The sequence below is a fragment of the Pleuronectes platessa genome, chromosome 10 (assembly GCF_947347685.1).
Source record: "Pleuronectes platessa chromosome 10, fPlePla1.1, whole genome shotgun sequence".
Classification (NCBI taxonomy): Eukaryota; Metazoa; Chordata; class Actinopteri; order Pleuronectiformes; family Pleuronectidae; genus Pleuronectes; species Pleuronectes platessa.
This window is the reverse complement of record NC_070635.1, coordinates 23,680,280-23,700,455: the sequence shown is the minus strand read 5'-3', so window position 1 is coordinate 23,700,455 and position 20,176 is coordinate 23,680,280. Positions and strand designations below refer to the sequence as shown.

At 42.6% G+C, this 20,176-nt stretch overlaps 1 protein-coding gene across 12 annotated transcripts in view; it reads left to right on the top strand.

Moving 5' to 3' along the window:
* LOC128448984 (plectin) overlaps positions 1 to 20,176 on the top strand; it is a 115,916-nt gene that overhangs the window by 36,350 nt on the left and 59,390 nt on the right. For 6 of the 12 annotated variants that reach the window (XM_053431918.1, XM_053431916.1, XM_053431915.1 and 3 more), the window contains exon 1: positions 15,148 to 19,072. The exons of the other annotated variants lie outside the window; for them this stretch is intronic. In XM_053431918.1, coding sequence (XP_053287893.1) covers positions 15,484 to 19,072 — 3,589 coding nt within the window. In that variant the 5' untranslated portion in view covers positions 15,148 to 15,483. Of the gene's footprint in view, positions 1 to 15,147; positions 19,073 to 20,176 lie in introns of those variants that run through there. 12 annotated transcript variants of the gene reach the window in all.

Here is a 20,176-nt window from a genome sequence, read left to right as displayed (position 1 = left end):
TAAACATACTAGTGTACTTGGAACATCATGTTGTCCTTGACACACCATCCGGCAGCAAACTGTCCGTTCAGGAAATGTGACGATGATGGGATGTTCCAGAGGAGAGTCTGGCTGCCTCCTCTCACATCCTGTTGTTCCACGTTAAGTCTTATATATTGTTTTAATGTTTAATAGTGTAAAACATGATGCATGACTCTGGCAGCAGCAGTTTTCTCAAGTCAGCTCTCTGTAGGGCTGCTACAACAAATGCAGACAGTTATTCAAGTGAAACGGACATAATGTCCGTAACCACTTTAGATTTCTACATACTTGTCTGTTTGGGTGAAGATGTTTAGGACATGTTGTTGGTGTCCAGTTCTCCAGCTGGATGTTTTCTCGTGGATGTTCAGGAAATTCTTTTTTTCTCATTTCCTGTGCACCAATTTCTTTGCCAGAAACCATATCTTAACAAGATTTAATGTCATCACACACAATGAATCTCTGCTTTTTAATAGGACTGGGTCATTGATTAAGTGGTTTGCGTGCAGTGTGTAGCAGAGCAGCAAGGAGTGGCTGATGGTAACCGTTAGTTCTGTATATGTAATTAATACCACGGTGGTGTTATGTCATCATTGTGAGGAGGACCAGTGCATCTGTGCAGTGTTGGTGACAGGGGGGTCTCACAAAAGTGAGGCAGACCAGTGACTGCGGTGCAATAAAAGCCCTTTCATCCAAGATAGCAGCAGGGACTAAAATGAAACTACTCATCACGTTGTTGTTGTTAGATTTGACAGCAGTTGTCAGTTGCCTGCACATTACGCACACAAATGACCTATCTGCAAAATATGTGTAGCAGGTTTCTCTCTCAAACTTCTCAAACATGAAGCTTTTACCAGCTGTTGCCTCTCAACAATGAGCAAGAAAAGACTTGCGTAGTAAATTTCTAATGCGCAAGTGTGTTTCACACTGCGAATGCTTACAAATACCTGATCTCAGAACAGTGCAAGCTGAGTCAGCATCAGCTTGACAAGCAGACAGTCTGTAGCTCGTCCCCTGTCAGAGATCACAGGTTTATAAAGCCTATAAGCTGCTCTTCCCTCAACTTGACAAATTCCAGCAAACAATAGGACATGGTCACACCCACCAAAGTGACAGATGATGATGACTGCAGTGTCTGGAAGTCAAGCTGTCTTTCTGAGACACATGTTGATCATTTGACAGCTTTTAAAATGTCACCTTTGGCACTTTATTCGATGAATAATCAAAAATACTGGCAGATGAATTGATAGTGAGAATAGCTGTTATGTAGTTGAGGCCCTAGACTTTGTCATCTACTGTGATTGGCCCTTCTAAATGTTTTGTATTTTCAGAAACATTGTCCTACTGCATTTGTGTTGAATTTCTTAATCTTTCCTGGATTATCTTTTAACATTGCCCTGTGAGTGTCAAACTGTGAAGCCCTAAAAATAAGACATAAGCATTTAAAGGGAGCAGCACGATGTGGATTGTCCATAAAACTTTTAAAACCTGCCCAGTAATCCTCACATTAACTGGCAATGTCAAACACTTAACATAAACATTCACCATAAACACTCAGTGACAGTCAGCTGTTGAAAACCATTCCAGAAGATAGACAGGTCCAGTTTTAGAGCAGGGATATTCCCCTGATCACTAAGGTGATGATTTATCACAGTGTTGGTTCCGTGTGGGAAACACTATCAGGGCTGATGGGGTAGAGCTGGTGTTCATACGCAGCTCACATGCACAGTGGAAGTGTACGTATGCTCATGAGGGGTCCTTCCTGCACAGAAGCAGAGTGACGTGGGTGGTAAGAGTCAAGGGCAGGGGGGGCTGACCCCGTCATGAAGGATACAGGAAAATGTCTGGAATCTCATCTGAAATAGTTTTATTGCTGAGGAGGTATGGAATAGTTTATGTCCCCATCAGACCCTGTTTACTGTTATTTTCTCACATATTTAAAGTATAGTCTTGGGGGTTTGGTAACCATTCGTAATGGTGGGAGTACTTAGAAATGTACAGAAACTGGAAACTTCTCCATAGAAAAGTTATTTACTGAGGTATTTTATTCAATTATAAAGCATTATAGCAGTGTATTATTACCTCGTCCAAGAATCTATGTTTGTTTGTCTGTGTGTCTGCCAGTTTATTTTAACATTTGTTACACATTATAACTCGACTGGCACTCTAGAGCTCATACCTTCACCAAGGCCAAACTATCTAGTTAATTCAATGGAGCTGCACCATTTTGCAAACACTGATAGAAATCAGTTCTGCTTAATGTTTAATGCTGGTTTGTATGGGTCTTTCTTTTGCTCATACCCCGCCCTTCAATAAAATCATATTACACTTCTAAAAGACAAACAGACAGAAAATGATTGTAATGCAAATGTAACCTTCTTGGTGGATTAAATACATTCATCACAATTCTGTGTATAAAAGTAGTGACCAGTATTTCCAGCTGCTAGATGTCAATAACTGCTCTGAAGATAAAAGTACAGTATTAGAGATGTAGTAGTTGGTACAAGTTCCTCAAAACTTTTGTAAATGGATAAGTTACATTTTACTCCTGCTTTTCTCTCTCTATTGTTGTTACCAGCCACTTTCATATAAATAATAGAAATTCAAATTTCTATGAATGTCAGGATTTTACCTCTCGCTGTTGTTTTCCTTAGGAGTTTACCTGCTTTCTTTTTCTGCCTTGCTCTGTGTTTGTCCAGTAGATGGTGACATTAACCAGTGAACCTGTGTTTCGCCCAACATGTGTCAGTCCTGCTCACCAGTCTTCTTTCTGTGCAACGGGATTCATGAGATCCAGATTTAGTCTTGTTGCCAAAATAACTTGAGAAGCAATAAACATGTTCTGAAGATTAAAACACGATAACGTAATCCAGTGTCCCAACATGGGGTGACAAATTCACACATTGGATTGACGTGTTTGCTCGTGTCAGAGGCCGTAGCCATTCCTGTTGTGCTCTGCTAATGCAACACACATGGGGGACCTCCTTATCTTTGTCTCTGTGTTTGCTTGTTTCAGTTTAACTGATGGGATTTACTGCAGCGTGACTCTGAATGAATTTCATACTTATATTCTTTCCTCTGTAATAAATATAATAGGGTTGTATTGTGTAGCTGTGTATTGTGTTTTTTTTCCCCACAGCTCTGAATGTACTAATACTTTGTGTCTCTCTTTGTTTTGCAGGTGAGTGTCTCTTCATCTCTGCTGTTGTTTCTCTGTCACCGTGGATGGTCTGGAACATCTGAAGCTCTCAGCCAATAAGTACTCTGATTTAATTAATACAACTGGGGATTACCATTACACACAGAGAAATACATGTATATTTATTTATGATGTCCATTGCGAAGACGTTTGCTTCTTGATTTTCTCCTTTTTTACCATTACCTGAATTAAGCCCTTCATGTTTTAGGCATGACCCTAGTCAACTTGAGCTGGAAACCTAATTATTCACAGTGCTTAAGTGTCACATGCATTGACAAACTTGTCTTATTACTGCAGTGATAGATGTTTGCTGTGTTACACCCTTACTTTCTTGAGAACAGTTTATTCAGCTTTAAAAGATTCAGTTCTCATGAGTCTGGAGGGTTGGGTCAGGACCTGCCCTTGCAGGCCATCTTTTTCCTCTGAACTACATCTGGAATGTTTTACAGCCACTCTGATAAACCTATGAAGGGGCTGTAACACCTGGGTGTAGTCTGGCATCTTTTGTGGAACAGGTCACTTCACTGCTTCGCTTTAGTGTTGTAGTAGCTGAAGGTGTCATGAAAGCAATGGTCTATTATTTAGTCACAGTGACATTGGATCTCTGTTAAATGTCTGTCTATGTCATTGTTGGCTTTACATAAACTGTAGAGGGAAAATGATATGAGGATAATTATAATCAGTAGTTTTTTAAATGAATGAGTGGGAGTGTCTTTGAAGAGCAGGCAAACAAAGATTCTTCATATACTTTGAACTTTACTCATAAAGCAAAAATGCCAAGAGTGTGTGTGTGTGTGTGTGTGTGTGTGTGTGTGTGTGTGTGTGTGTGTGTGTGTGTGTGTGTGTGTGTGTGTGTGTGTGTGTGTGTGTGTGTGTGTGTGTGTGTGTGTGTGTGTGTGTGTGTGTGTGTGTGTTCGTCACATCAGAACTTTTTGCCGGTGATCTTCATATGAGTGATAACATTTCAACATCACATCTCTGCCCTAGCGTCTCCAGTGCTCACTGGTTCACATTTCATGCCCTTGGGGTGAAAACATTCTCTTGCAGAGTCCCGGTCATATCTCACATGGTCTCTCTCTCTCTGGCTGCTTTACAAAGAGAGTAAAATTTTCCAGGTGATTGAGCTGGTTTGCATTTCTCTTCTAAGGCCATTGCCGACATTTGATACTCGCTCTATGCACACTTCTCTTGCTGTTTGTTCCAAGGAAACACTCATCGCTTGCTAGCTCCAGTTTGACCACAGGAGTGTACTGTTCATGCAGTTTTCTGTGCAAGCAACGAAGGAGGCCCCACACCTTTTTAGCTCCACACGCGGATCCATTGCAGTAAACTCGATTTAGAGCAAATGGTGTGGTTTGGTTTCTAAGACTGCACCATGAAGGGAGGCTGCAAAAACATAACACAGTTCTCAGAGCTGCTGTGGGAGTAACCTGATCTCCTGTCGACTGAAGTTACTCTGCTGTTTTGTCCCAACCGGGGCCACGCCCCCTTCAGTGCAAACTGATTGTTACCTCCTTATGATTTCATGCAGGAGCCCTTATTTGTTGCTGCACTCATATGCGGGGAATTAATTCACTGCATGGTTCAGTACTGGAGCAGGCTCCTGCTCACTGGTTTGGGAAGGGCAGCCTGTCCATTGTTTTAAAGCTGCAATTTTACAGGAGGTGTCACAGTGGAAAACAGGATGCGGAGCAAACCAGAGGAAGTAAAGAGGAAAGTGAAATGCCATCCACTGCCGTAGTGAGGACACTGTGGGTGGGGAGGTTCATGAATGCCCGATATGAAATAAGATTATCTTTTAGGACATTTCTAGCAAGGTCAGACAAAGGTAAACTCACAAAGAGGCTTATAGTATGTCAGGGGCGTATCCAGGGGCGGGGCCAGGGTGGACTGACCCCAGCTGAAATTTGATTGGCCCCATTAGTGCTGACTGTTCTGTTAGTCAGGCTGCCATTTTTGTTTTTTAATAAAGTAATATATTACTAAGAATATTAACAATAAATATGCCAATATGTTAAGGATGTTGAAGCTTTGTTGAATAAAGCAGTTTTCATTTGCCTGAAGCTTTAGAGCTAACAGTAAAAAATGAATGACTTAAATGAGCACCTCACAAAATCAGGAATTGTGCATGGAGGTTGGACCCTAATAATTGGCCCCTTCATGGTCCCTGATTTAGAAAACCTCTGGATCCACCGCTGTTACTTTGTGTTCTGTTATGTTAACTGATTCCAGTGTGTTGTACATTGAAAAGCACCTTAACAACAGTCACCTGACATTTCATTAATCCTGCAGCCGAGGAGCTGCTGTTACCCAGCGTCTGGGATTCTTACACAGCTCACCTTAAACAAATTGAGGGCACAGTCATAATTTAATTTAATGATACATTCTCACATCTCACTCCACCCACTAGGCGAGGTTCCGTACCTGCATAATGAAATATTTCTTTGACTCATTGTGTTTTAATCACTGCCATACACTCTACATTCCATACGTTGTTTTGTGACATTGATGTCGGGCTAGTTTATTTTTTTCTTGTCATTGCTGCATGAAAGAACACGTTGGGTACATTTGATAGTGTATGTTTTTTTTAACTCTGGTATTATACTTGTACCTGAAGTTCTGTAATAAAAAAATATAATCTCATTTAGAAAAAGCAAGGACAACACTGGTACAGGCAGTAAGTCAATCAGATATGAAGTTATACTTTTGCAGATGCATCGTTGGTCACATTCCAGATCCTCTGTTGATGCTGAATCAGGTTAACTTCATACCTGTGTTTGTAGTTGTATGCTGCAGGGACAGTGCTCTTTCCTCGCCTCTCATCGGAATGAATGGTTCGATGAAGTGAAGTTTGTTGTCCTGCGTCAGTTAATACAGAGATTCAGGCTCCACATTAGTGCATCTCGAAGATAAAATATCTAAAATGGTGGGAGAATAGGCCCTTTCTCTTCAGACAAACTCTGAAATACGTTTAATAAAAGTCCTGTCTTCTGTGAAAGACGGACTTGTCTGTCTTTCTGCTCTGAGGAAAGAAAGAATGTGACCGATCCATTGTTTCCAGATGGGTTTTATGGAAGTGAAGATAATAAATCACCTTATTGTCTCTGCGTGTGTGTGTGTGTGTGTGTGTGTGTGTGTGTGTGTGTGTGTGTGTGTGTGTGTGTGTGTGTGTGTGTGTGTGTGTGTGTGTGTGTGTGTGTGTGTGTGTGTGTGTGTGTGTGTGTGTGTGTGTGTGTGTTGAGGAGGCACCTGTTTTGTGTTTGTTTGTATTTCATTAGGCATCCTGAGGATAAACGTCTGTCTAAAAATAAAGCTCAGTCTCTTCAGGTTACGATACCAGTCATTAAGGCCAGAGTAGGATCTAATGTCCACGTTTGTTGTTTGATAGCCCGTTGCCCATGGCAGCAGCATGCCCACGCTCCCTGGGACCTCAACCGTGGACACACATGGTATTTGCCTAACGTGTGGGCTGTGTTGCCACAGCAACGTAAGACCAGCATGACCACACCCATTTGAGGCTTGCAGACGCTGACTCATAGTGCAAATATTTTGCACTCTGTTTTTTTTTTTTGTTTGATTCTAAAATGTGTCTTTGTTTCATTGAGGATATGGTTTCATAGTCCAACACACTTCCTGTCTTTTCTCTACCCCTCTATGTTTCTGCTTTTTCACACAACATGAGCTCACCCACTCATCACAGGCTGTGTGCGGCTCAAACTATCCAGTGCCTTATGGCTGGCACCACCACAACTAGCACTCCGTACGGCCATTTTATACTGTCCTCGCCAACCGCACTGTGGCGCCATTTTGTGGAAATCACCTTCCATATTCAAACATGACTCATAATTCCTGGTACTTACAATTGAGGGTGCACAGTCCTCATGGGCAAAACATGTAATATGAGTGAGTCTTCAGTCTGTCTTTTAGATTTCCTGCTCTTTGCTGAACCTCTGTGTAGGGAATTAATCCATCCACGTCAGAAAAAACTAAAGCCAGCATGTGTCAGTGTGTGGCTTTAGTTTCGATCATCATTATTTACTGTATAACCACATTCAAATATATGTCCTCCTGGCAGTATGGACTGGAGAGAAAATGACTGCTCCTCTTTCAATGTACATGTGTTACATAAGTATTGTTTTAAGAGAAAAAGTTAGGGTTATTGTGTCAGAGCCATAGACTGTATATAATGATGGAGGAAATGAAAAGTGAAGCCAAACCGTCTTGATACCACCTGGTGGCTGGCTTCAGTATAGGTCATAAACCCTGCCTCCTCCATGTTCAGAGGTGGGACACGGACCAACCGACTAAAGTCAAAGTACACATCAAATACATTTTTCTCAACTATGCTTTCCTGCATTTTGGTTTGAATAAGCTATTTGATGCCATTATCAAAAGGTGAAATGTTATGATTAACCGCTGAGACTGACTGAGAATTGGTCGAGCGCGTATATCGTCACAACTTTGCTACCGTGGCTCCACCCACCAATCGCTACTGCACAACTGCCGGTGTTCATATCCCGGATATTTTGGCTTGATTTTTGGGAAAGTGGGAGGAAGTGGAGATGCGCTTTCAATCTTTATATGCAGTCTTTGGTCTGATCTAATGGCTTATCAGAGTTTAGTGAAAGCAGGGTTATGCTCGGATTTTAGTTCAGCACACATTAGTGCTCTCATTGCAATAGGTCAAGCTGATAGTGACCACCCTCTGCTGGACCAGGGGGTAAACTACTTCAGAAGGTCTGATGTGCTTCTAGACTGTTTATTTTGAAGCAGAAGTACTTTTACACCCACATTATAATTAATGTTCGAAATTCAAATACAAAGTGACATCCCTACTAATCATCAGCCTGAACACTTCACATTACTTCTCAACTCTTTGTGTCAAACTCAACCACAGTTGCTAGAAATAACCCAGAACTGATCAAAAGATCAAAACTGAGACTTGATCCCTCTGCTCTTGACATATTGTTACACCTGGCGGTTGTTTGCAATTGAAAGGAAATTTGCATTGGCGCACTACATGACGGGACTGTTGCTCCTTTGTTCTACTGTTGCATGAGTGCAGTTTCAAGATTAACTCACCGGTTTTTATCAACCCATAAAAGACTCAACTGCTCCCTGTAAACCAGAGAATAAGAATGCAAGAGACAAAGCCAGAGCTGTTGTTTGGTGTATTTTGGAAACCCTGATGGGGCCTTTTGCAGCCTCGCTCCTTGTCTTTTGTTTTCAGTCTGTTTTCTTTTTTTCCCAGGTCCACCATTCATCTTAATCTCTGTTCCTGTAATTTGTGAGATATCTCGAACAAGGCCTCCAGTGTATATCTTTGTGTAATAAAGCGTGGGCTCTTTTAAATGTATGGGACATGGGGCAGGGTATCCGAGGCAGCAGAGAGGATGTGTCCAGCCTGGCACGGCCCGCAGATTTATAGTGTAGATGTTCCACTGCATTTATGGGCCAGAGATGAAAAGATCCCCTTGTTCTTTTCACACAAACCCCCTCCCTACCCTGAATGTACCCCTCGGCTCCCATTCCTTCTCTCTTTTTTGCCCCATCTTGCAGCAGGTCTCATAAGGGTAAAACGAAGTAGTAGCAGTTTGGTCTGGACTGGAAGCATAAGGAAGGTGTTCTGTTCTGTTGGAGGCGCTGAGGCCTTTGTATTATATGTCAAATCAAAACAGCATGGACAGAGGTGATCCCCTTGGAGATCGGTTCTGGCTCAGCCCGAGAAAAGGTAAGGGATATTAAAAAGTCCAAACTGAGGCAGGATGCAGCGAGTGAATGATTCTCAGCATTGTCATAAAGAGGTGTGGCTACTTTCAGCAAATATTGTTTTCTCATTTTGGGCTACCGAGAGTTAAACAGAGAGTTGAGCATGTCCTGGATCTCTTGCACAACAATGCAATCCATCTCTTGCATGCTGATTCTGATCCCTGGCTGCTGTTTAGCTGAGTTGGCTTCCCGCTCTCACAAGAGTAAAATACAGAGGAGTCAAAGTCTGGTTCAAATTTTCTGTTCAGATTTTTACTGCTGGAACTTGTTTGCAATACAAAGCGGTTTTGTAGTCGCTGGCAGTTTTTTGCAGTATTTACCACTAAAACTTGAATTCTTTCAATTTGACATCAGAATGACAAGACGTTATTCTGCTTTGCAGAGAGTATGCTGCAGGAGGAAATGTGAGAAGTAGGGGTGATGAAAACGTTGGCTTCTTCTGCATCAGCTCAAGAAAAAGTTTCCATGGTTATCTATGGTCGATGCTGTCACAACACTGCTCCCGCTTTCAGTCTGGCCCCATTTACCTCCCTCATGGGTGGGCTGCTGTCCAAGTCTCAGAGGCTGCAGGGGGCATTGTAAGGTTGGACACATCGAGACGCGACAACTAGCACATGACAGAAAGCTTATTAGAGTGACAGTAAGTAAGAATGAAGACTTTTTGGGCACTGCTGCTTATTTTTGGTAGGCAAGTGGGGCAAAGGGAGGCATAATCTGTGACTTCATTTCTTTCCACTCTGGAAAAGGAGAAGTCAGTGTGATCCGTGACTCGTGGATTTGAGAACACAAGCAGGGCCTGTCATTTTTACCTCAAGCCCACATCAGTTTATAGATTTTCCATGTGCATTTTTGCATATATTGGCGAGACAAAAGACAAGAGCTGGCTTTTCTTACTTTACCCACACAGTAGGCTATTCTACTTGGGACGTCAGCACAAGTTTTATGTTGCTTAAGCTTAATCATTCCCTAAAATATACGGTAACTCTCTTACTTTTACACAAAGTTACACAAACTTTTTACACCACAGTTGTCTTTAATGAGACTTATGTAACTCCAAAGATATTCATGAGGCAAAAAAAGTTGAGGTTGGCGAAGCTACAAGAGCACTTCAGCATATTGTCTTGATTGATTTCAGAACAGTGTCTATTGTTTGTGCTTCTCAACTCCTCAACAAAGTCCTTTGTTCAATCATAAATTGCCTCTTTTCTTTTACCTCAGTTCTCCAAGAACAGTTGATTATTTATTTTTGCAGCAGTGTGTGGAAATGCCAAAGACACCTCTCGCTCCCTCTCTGTTCACTAGCTTCTTACACACAGTGCCTCTTTGTCTGGGACCACTTTGTGGTTTTGCACACTTCTGTGGGTTTGTGTTTGGTGGGACCGTTTGCAGTTTACGAGACTTTCTTGCTATAGCAACTCATGAAACTGTCTCTGGTCTTTCTGTCCATGCATTGGACATATCCTGTAGGTCCCTTCAGGTCATCAGTCATTAAGCCCACTAGATCATCGCAGACATGTCCAGGGACCCCTCTGCACGAGGGGTTAAGCCTTACAGCTTCATGCCTCTGGTATTTCAAAGGCCACTTGCTCTCTGTGTTTGAGCTCTAATTGAAACTGCTGCTCTTACTGACCTACACAGGTTTGAGGGTGGTATTAAGTTAGTATATGTATATATAGCCCAACATCACAAAGTTGCCTCACAGAGCAAGTTGTACAATATACACAGCAAGGTTTTTATCTTAAAACTAAAGTTAGCATGCTAACATCCATACAAAAACAATGTTGCTGATGTTTATTCTCTACAAAGCTGACAGGAATGTCAGGTTTTCCACTTTTGAACTTTTTACTTGATGATTGTGCTGAAATAAAAGTGTAAGGATTAACAAACTGAGTTTATCAAAGTTTATCAAGAACGGACCAGGAATGTGTGCAACACGTTTACAATAATCGTCCTGTATGCTTTCACTTAAAACCAAAGACAATCTCAGCCACTGCTGTTTCAAGAGGAAAGATTTGGCCTCAGCTAAATCAATCAGTTGTACCTTCTGGACTCCACGAATATTTAACAGATTTCATGGCAATTCATCCAACATTAAAGACATTTCACGTAAACCAAAATTATAAAAAGATAAATTTAGAGACTGCCAATGGTGCTGGAGGAGAAATTAGCTGATCACTACAATCAAGAAACTTAGTTTTCTGGGGACCATGAATGCAAAGATATTTCAGTTTGGATGAAAATGGTCAACAAACTGTCCGATAGATCATGGGTCGGACAGACCCCTAAGATGGGTACAAAATGTAATTCTCACATTTATTTTAATGTTAAGTCTTATGTCAGTTACAGAAAAAAAGGTTACTAATTTTTCATATCAAGACTTGATTCTTCTACACAATAGAATGTACTATAGGTCTATAGAGGGACTTTCACACTAATTTGCTTTGTGTTTTTATTGCACCACTAACATTTAAGATTAGATTTTGAAAATGTAAATGATTTCTTGATTTCCTTTCATTGACCAATTGAAATAAATGAATAAGTACATATAAGAATAGAATTACTGTATACTGTATGTGATCTGGTTCAAAACTCTCTAACCTAAGCAGATTCCTCAGTTGAAGGTGTTTGTGCTTTAACATGCGTCAGCTCCATCAGGGGTCACAGCTGTCCCACAAATAGGGGGGGGGGGGGGGGAGCCTGAGAGACAAGTTGTGTCAAGTGTATATTGACATAATTAGCACAAGAATTCTCAAAAATAAATGTCTTGTGGTCACACTGACTTTGACCTTTCACCACCTATTTCAAAACGGATCCTTCTTCTGTCCAAGTTTGTAACAAATTTGAACAAGTTCCCAAAAGGCAGATGGATGGACAGACATAGAACCAAAAAACATATTTCCCAAGACAAGCCTGTCGCTGGCATAGAGGCATAAAAATAGGCTCAGCCAGATATAATAAGACCACTTTCTTAAAAGCTTCAAAAGTGCAAGTGATGATTTCGAAAAGGATACGTAACTTTTTTTAGGTACTTTTTACCGCACATTAAAGAAATCGGTTTTTCTTTTGTGCATTCAATTTAATGATTTGAATGGTCTCTCACTGAGTTTGTAATTAATCCAAAATGCCTGTGTGTCATTCTCTGGGTCACTTGCTCAATAGTTTTGACTTCATTAACCTTCTTATAAAGTATGCACTGCACATTTGAAGGATAAGAAAGACCCTGCTGACCTTTTCTTTCCCTGGAAGTGGCTCGAGTGGCTTGGATCTGATGTCAGAATAGAAGGCACGTGTGCAGCCCCAATAGAGCGCCGGGGCAGAAGGCCTTTACGGTGGGCAAGTAGCCAGACACCATCAGTTGGTGGTGACAAGTCTATTTTGAGACTTGTAGAGGTCTCAAACTTTGAGGCAGGAGTGGACTCCAAACCAGAAAAGTGTTCAGACAGTTCCCCAACATTGTATTACACCTTTATCAGCTTCAAATGATCACATCATGCCCAAATCTGTGGCTGACAGTGGCAATGTTTGCTTAAATTCTAAATAAAATATAGATGTACAACCCACTACTCCTCTTAGACTTTGTTAATGATAATTTAATAAAACTGAATTCAACTCAAACCTGCTTTCAACTACTTTAAATTCCCTTAAGCAGTTTGAGGAGCAGAAACACATCATGTTCATGCCTCTGATCGCTGATACAGTACCTCTCTGGCATATTTAATGTTAGGATGACTGAACAGACTGGGTCCCATCCAGAGTAAGGGTCACTGTGGCATGTTTGAAGTTCACTGAACACTTTGTGCATAAACAGTGCATGAAATCACATTGATATGCAGGCACGAGAGCAAAGGCGCCATTCACAGTGATGCAAATCACCCCAGATGAGACATATTAGCAGATCAGCAAGTCTATTTTCCATCCTATTTGTATTTTTTTGTATTAGTAAGTTCCTTTCATGTTGTTTTATATGACCTCCCAATCCATGGGTTGAATAATTACAAGCCTCAGAACCAAGCTAATTTGACGCTAACAAGCTTATGTGCCAGATACACGCATGCACAAACACAACCAGCTTGTACCTTCTATACGACCGACTCTCCTTCAGAGCCAGGCAAGGGCAAAGTTCTGCATGTCAATGATAAATCATTTGTTTCGTAATACAGAGAAATGCTTTTCTTTTACTGGGAACCTGAATATCCCTTTGTTCCTGCTCCAAAAACTCCTCCCAGCCTTTATTTTGAAACACTAACTTTGCCTGCACGTCTACTGATGACATACCGTAATGAGGGATGGTTCTGCTATAGGTTGAGCACATACTGGCATGTCCTGGGGCGTCCCCTGCGAGACTGACTTGTTCGTAAGGAACTATTGTGTGAAAGGAATTCCTCTATGAGAGTAGTGATGAGTGAGGTCCATATACCTAACATACTGTCTGCTAAGGAAATGATACTAATAATAATAATAATAATAATAATAATTAAACAATATAATTATATTTATTGTTTATAACTTCTCTAAGCACATACTGTATGTTAAGACTACAGTTTTGCTGTCAGACAAGCCTGAAAATGTGATAATAGTTTATTACAGATCTTTGCAAATTGCCGCATGATGAATGAAAGTGTGTAGTCCAGCTGTCCTGGACGTCAGATTTATGACCTGCTGCTCCACTGCAGCCCCGAAAGCGGATAAGTGCCTCACTCAGACCTGACTCACTTGGTTTGACTGTTGCTATGGTGAAAGAGAAAAAGAAAACATTTTTCCGCCAGTATTTGGATGTGTAATAGTGTGTGTGTGCGGTTTCAAACTGCAGTAGGAATGCATCTTTTCATTGCTGCCCATTCACCACGACCATAATTTCGCAACTAGATCACTGTGTTCCAGCACAGTGCCGTCTGCTTACTCTACTCTTCAGGCATCTGTCTTTCCAGTTATACGAGTGAACATGTGTACCTCTGCTCTATCTATCCAACAATGGTCAGTTTTGCTTTCAGTATGGCTGTCACTGGACTGGCTGTGACAGGACACTCTCACTGATACAGAGAGACGAACGGGAGACAGATGTACAGGAGAGGGAAGTGATCCAGGGATAGTAATCTGATATCCTGTTCCTGAGAGGACTTTAAAGGTTAGCTATAATGCACAGTTCTTTATATAGTCGTGCAAGAGAGATTCTCGGCTAAATCGAGGAACGGAGCCCTAATGTTGGCCGTCTGAAGCACCAACACATGTTTAGGGAGCTTTACATCCTGTTGCATCACGATAATGAACTGCAATGAGAAACACTGATTAGTCTACGTTTCCTCCCTCTCCAGGTGGCCTGGAGACCCTCCAAACAAACAGATATGAATAGAATCAAAAATATTTATTTATACTAGATTCAATCAGCACGGGTCATATCAAACTTGCAGGGTTTGACTTGTAGTGTCATAGCAGTTTTGGCTTTACTCCTGTCTATAAAAAGATTTGTAAGATGTCTCTGTCTATTAAAGGGGACCCAAATACATTTGCGCTGATGCATATACTTTCTCCTCAAATGTCGCCACCCTTGACTCTACACATTTAGAGAGTGTGTGAAACGACATCTGAAAACCACGCCTCGTGAGTAGAGAAAAAGCTCTTCAGTGATATCCGATCGAGTAATGTGTAATACTAGACACCTTGTACTACACAACCTACATAGACGAACAGGGAGTCAATGTCTAAGATGGACGTGCGTGCCGACTGGTTGACTCTCTTCGTTATACAGTAACTAATCTATGTGAAGAACAGTCCATTCATTGGGCTTGGGTGTCAGCCAAAGGGTGTGTGTCAGACAGTCGTGTTGTGTGTGTTTAGAGGTGTGTGTGTACACTATATCAGAGGTGTGTGGGTGGGCGTCTCTGAAAAAGTCACAGAGCGACAGAACATGTGCTCTTACACACTTTAATAGCGTCGCTTAGTCACTCGATTGTACTCTTCTTATTTTTATCAAATTATTTCAGACATTTCTTTTTTTAACTACGTCCTACTTCCTGCTGCACTATTTACTTTAGTGAGAACCTTTTTCCATGCCACTTTTTTCCTAAGAAATAGAGAGAGAAAGTAGGAGGAGCTGTAGTGAGAAGTGTGCCTCTCTCTCTCTCTCTCTCTCGCGCGCGCACTCTCTCACACACACTGCCTCTCTTCCATTCTGTCATTGCCATCTCGGCAGAACGGAGACTGTTCATTCTCAGCTACGCTGAATGTAATGGGGACAGTACACTTCTGACTTTGTTTTATCCAGATTTCAAAGAGGAATATTTGTTTTCTTCCAAGACAACCGAAGGAGAAAACACGACGAAAAGAAAGTAAGGAAAAAAAGATTGCAAGGATTTGTTCTTTCATATTTTTTTTTTATTGAACTGAGAAACACGTGACAGCCGGTTTTGCCAGTGGATTCTTTAGGGACGTGTGGCATTAACACGTCCCTTCTCTTTCCTTGGTGTTTACTTTGAGAGAGTTTTCTGACACAAAGCACAATGGTTGCTGGAATGCTGATGCCCCTGCGGGACCTCAGGGCTATCTATGAGGTCCTCTTTCGAGATGGTGTCATGGTGGCCAAGAAGGATAAAAGGCCTCAGATCAAGCATCCTGATGTACAAAGTGTGAGCAACCTACAAGTAATCCGTGCAATGGCGTCTCTTAAGTCCAGGGGCTACGTGAATGAGACATTTGCATGGAGACATTTCTACTGGTACCTGTCTAATGAGGGAATCGTTTACCTGCGTGACTACCTCCGCTTGCCAGCTGAGATTGTTCCGATGTCCCTGCAGAGGGTGAGGAAGCCAACCACCACTCTATCCAGTGCTCAACGGGCTGCAGGGGTCCAGTCTGTAGAAGGCCCCACGTCTTATGTTCCCAAGCCGGGACGAAGGGGTGAAGCAGAGAGCCAAGATGCACTGGCTGAGCGTCAAGGTTACCGCCATAGGATGATGGGCCCTGGGGAGAGAGATAGCTACTCTGATAGGACCCCCAGGTTCAGGGGTCGTCCACTGGCTGCAGAATCAGTCAGACCAACATCATCATTGGAAGGTGAGGACCAGCCTCTGTTCAGGAAAGGAAGCAGCTTTAGAGGTGAAGCTGTAATGGTGGAGGAGAGCAGGGTTAAAAGAGTCTTCCATCAGCAGCCTGATGTGAGGAGTGAGAGGCCAACTACAACACCACAGGAGAGAAGAGCTTTTGGGGTCCAAAAGGAGAAAGCCCCAAGTTCTGTTCCTGTTCAGAAAGCAGCTTGGAAACACGATTTATCGCAGACCACTCTGACATCAGTGACCTCAAAAGCAGCACTACCATTAAGTGTGTCTGCAGTCGCTGTGGGTGCAGGTGGTGCAACATCAAAGATTCCATCTGAAACCTTAACTCCCAAAACAAATAAGGAGAAGACCAGGATCTCTGGTGAAAAAACTCCCATGAAGTCTAACGAAATGATCCCAAGCCATTCATCCGCCGGAACACGTCCTGCTACAGATGTCAAAGAAGCGAAGATGAATACGTTTATTGTGGATACAATTAAACCTGCAGAGGTTAAGGCTGAAGTTGCATCTGAAAAGCCCAAAGAAGTTATCACAGTGGCTGTTGTTCAAGAAACCTCCACTCTTCTTAGTGACACTTGCACTGCTGCTCCTGTCAGTAAAAAACCTGCTAATAAAGGTGTAAAAGATCAGAAGACCGAAAAGGTGATTGTGCATCAAGTTAAATCTGCAGAGGTGAAGACTACAATAGAAACTTCAACTGATAAAGTGAAGCCCCAGACAGTTATCACAAAGGCATCTGCTCAGGAAACCATCAAACCTCCAACTGTCACTACCATCACCATCCCTGTCATCACAAAACCTGCTAATAAAGACGTATACAAAGTAAAGGCCCAGAAAGCAAATGTGAAGGAGGAATCAATTAAACCTGCAGAGCTGAAGACGCTGAAGATCGATTATGAGAAGGCCAAGAAAACCTCCTGCGTAACCTTTTCATTAGAGACCAGTGAACAGCCTCCTGACCGTACCACCAGCGAGCCAGTATTGTCCACTGATGCACCAAAGGAGATCTCCAAATTAATTGTGACCCAGGAGCCCATTGATGCTACCTTAACCTCAGTGAAGCTCTCAGCAAAGCCTGAGACTGTTGTAGTGCCCCTAAAAACAACCACACTAACCTCGATACTTGAGGTTACAACTACAACCTTTAGTAAAACAACTCTCTCAGCGCCTTTGTCCAATGCTGAAGATGGACCACCAGTCAAAGGGGAAACTACAGTGACAGAGGTTGTTACAAAAGAGGAGAAAACCGATGTTAAGGTGGTTCCTTATGTCATGAAAGGTAAAACCATAGTTAAAGAGGAGGTCTCTAAAGTATCAGTACAGTATCCTACATTAGCACAAAAGGACTCCAAGTTCAGTCAAAATGTTGATGCCACTGGTGGAGTTAAGGAAACCAAACAAGTGGGTGAAGGAAGTTCCAAATCAAAAAGAAAGAAGAAGAAATCTCCAGGTGAGATCTCTAAGACTGTCAACTTTGAGGAAATGCAGGACCCAAAAGCGGAAAAGGAAAAAACTTCTAAAGACACGGCCCTACTAGAGCCGGCAGAAAGTACCCCCCATCCAACACAATCCCCAATGATTACTTTAGGAAAAGTTTGTAATGGTGATCAGACTAAGGAGGCATCACCTGTAGAGAAAAATGAGGCTGAGGTTCAAACTAATGTGGAGAGGGAGCAAACAAAAGATACCCTGACAAAAGCTGATGGGAAACCAAAGGAGGAAGTCCCGAAACTAACTGAGAAGATTTCTGAAGCCTCATTACCTATTGGAAATATCCCCACAGTGCCCCCAGTGGAGCTTCCAGGTGAAGCACAAGTGAAGGAAACGATCGCACAGGGACCATTACTCTCTAAAGGCGAGTTAAATAGTAAGTTGCCGCAAATGGAGCCAGATAAATCCGAGGAAATGCCTGTCAACAAAGTTGAAACGGCGACTGTAGAGAAAATAACCAACGTGGAGATAATACAAGAAAGGTCCAGATCTGAAAAGAAAAGCTCTGCACTGCAGTCAGAATCTCACGGACCCATAGCGGAGACTAAATCCTCTGTAAGCACAGAGAAAGCTGCAGAGGAATCTTCAAAAGGTAAGAAGAAAGGGAAAGGGAAAAAGCAGGCTAAGACACCAGACGCAAAGACTATAAACACAAAGCCTGTCTTTTTGCCTGAAGCAGAGGAATTACCCTCCACTGACATTACATCATTGCCCCAGGACACAGTTAAAGACAGCCCTGTCATGGCCTCTGCACTGACGGACACTAATGTTTCTACAAAGATGACTCCTAAAGGAATGTGCAGTGAGGAAGTCGGACAGGCAGCAGCTGTGCTCTCTGAGGCCCCAGCAGACAAAGGGGAGGTGGAGCCAACACTGCTCTTTGCAGAAAAAATCAAGCGGGAGGTTCCAAAACCAAAAACATCCTCCACTGCGAGGGAAGCACCCGCAGCCGGAGAGTTAGCGTCAGCAGCGCCAGCAGAGGCAGCTGTAGCTCAGGCACAGGCCAGCCCCCTAGTCAAGCAAGAGGAGCCTCCCAGAGTTGCACAACATTTGGCCACTCAGACAGCAGAGCGCAGCACAGAGAAAAGGCTCTCTGTTTCTGAGGCCTTAAAGCAGAAGGAAAAGAAGAAGAGGGACCTGAAGGAGGACACACCCTCTGCCACTGCCACTCCCGCAGCTGCTAAGCCTGACCAACCTCACCTGGGTGTCACCTGTGTGTCTGTTAGCCCTGACACAGAAGAGGCCGCCATGAGGAAGAAAATTGTAGTAGTTGAGGAGATAGTTGAGGTTAAGAAGGTTGTCAATCCTCAAGCAACTGGGGGACAGTCACCTCCACCTGTGCATCCTGAGCAACCGAAGCAGGCTGAGCAACCTGAGGCACAAGGAGATGAACTGGACTTGGATGTTTTGGAAGCACTCGCCATAGAGCGGGCACTACTGTCGGGGGCAGCAGAGGCCAGAGTGCAGGGAGCCTCACCTGAGGCAGAGTGGGACCACTCACTGGAGGACCCAGAGGAGAAGAGTTGGCCTAACTTCATTGAAGGTTAGTTGGAGTGCATGCCAGTTAACCTACTTCCTGCGATGTCCTACACTCTCTGTATATGTGATTTAATTGGGCCTGCACCTAGGTCCCCACCTTTCTTGGTTGTGTGGGAGGTCTTAGGTATAGCTCTTGTGATGCATGTCATACATTGTTATATATTTAAAATATTTAATACTCCAAAGAACACACCCACATTGTAATTATGTCTGACTTATGTTATTTTGGGTGGTTTGATTACAGTTTATGGCTCAAAGTTGCATGTTACAGCTCCCAGTTTCTTTTTTGTGAAGGTGACTAGAGGCAGTTTCTCTTTCGGTGAAATCTTAGTGGCATGGTGAGAAGAGTCCTTTGACATGTGGCTGTGATCTAATTATCTGTGTGTTAAAATAGATGAAGTATCAGTAACAGTGCCATAGCACACCCCACTGTGTATTTGAGACGCTGTCAGATTTCACCCAGCCATTGTGACATGGATTTCGAGCAACAGGTGAAAGTTTTACAAAAAAAATTATATATATTTATAAAAATATACATCAATGATTATTACGATTTAAAACCTCAACTCCAAATGTCCCCACAATGTACATGCATCAATGGCAGTTCTATCTTCTATTAACTATCAAAACCCCTAAATCTGAATTTTTGGGGTGGGGAATTCCTGTTCTGTTCCTGTTTTGCCGAATGAGATTATGCAGACCTGCAGTCCAACAAGGTGGGGCTGTTTTTCTGAAAATCAGCCTCGCCTGTTCCCTGTAGAGATACTTGTGCGAAAGTTAAAGCCTGACTGACGGACTGACTGAGAGGGAGGTGTGGTTCATTTGGGAGCCTTTCTCCTCTTTGCTCCAGTAATACTGTGTTCTTGGCATCAGTTTGTGTTCTCTGGTTGTTCCCTTAGTTCTCCTTTTCAGCCTGTCTTATATGTGAGATAAGCATGCATACCATTATGTTACGGTATGCGTGGGATTTGGGAGTTATGTGAGCAATGTGAGAACAGAACTGTTTGCAGTGCAGTCTTCTTCTGTTGAATCTGGGAAATAACAGTTGCTGAAAGTACAAAGGAAGATGCCATGTGATGCATGTGGTTGGCTCTGCTGAAGTGAAACT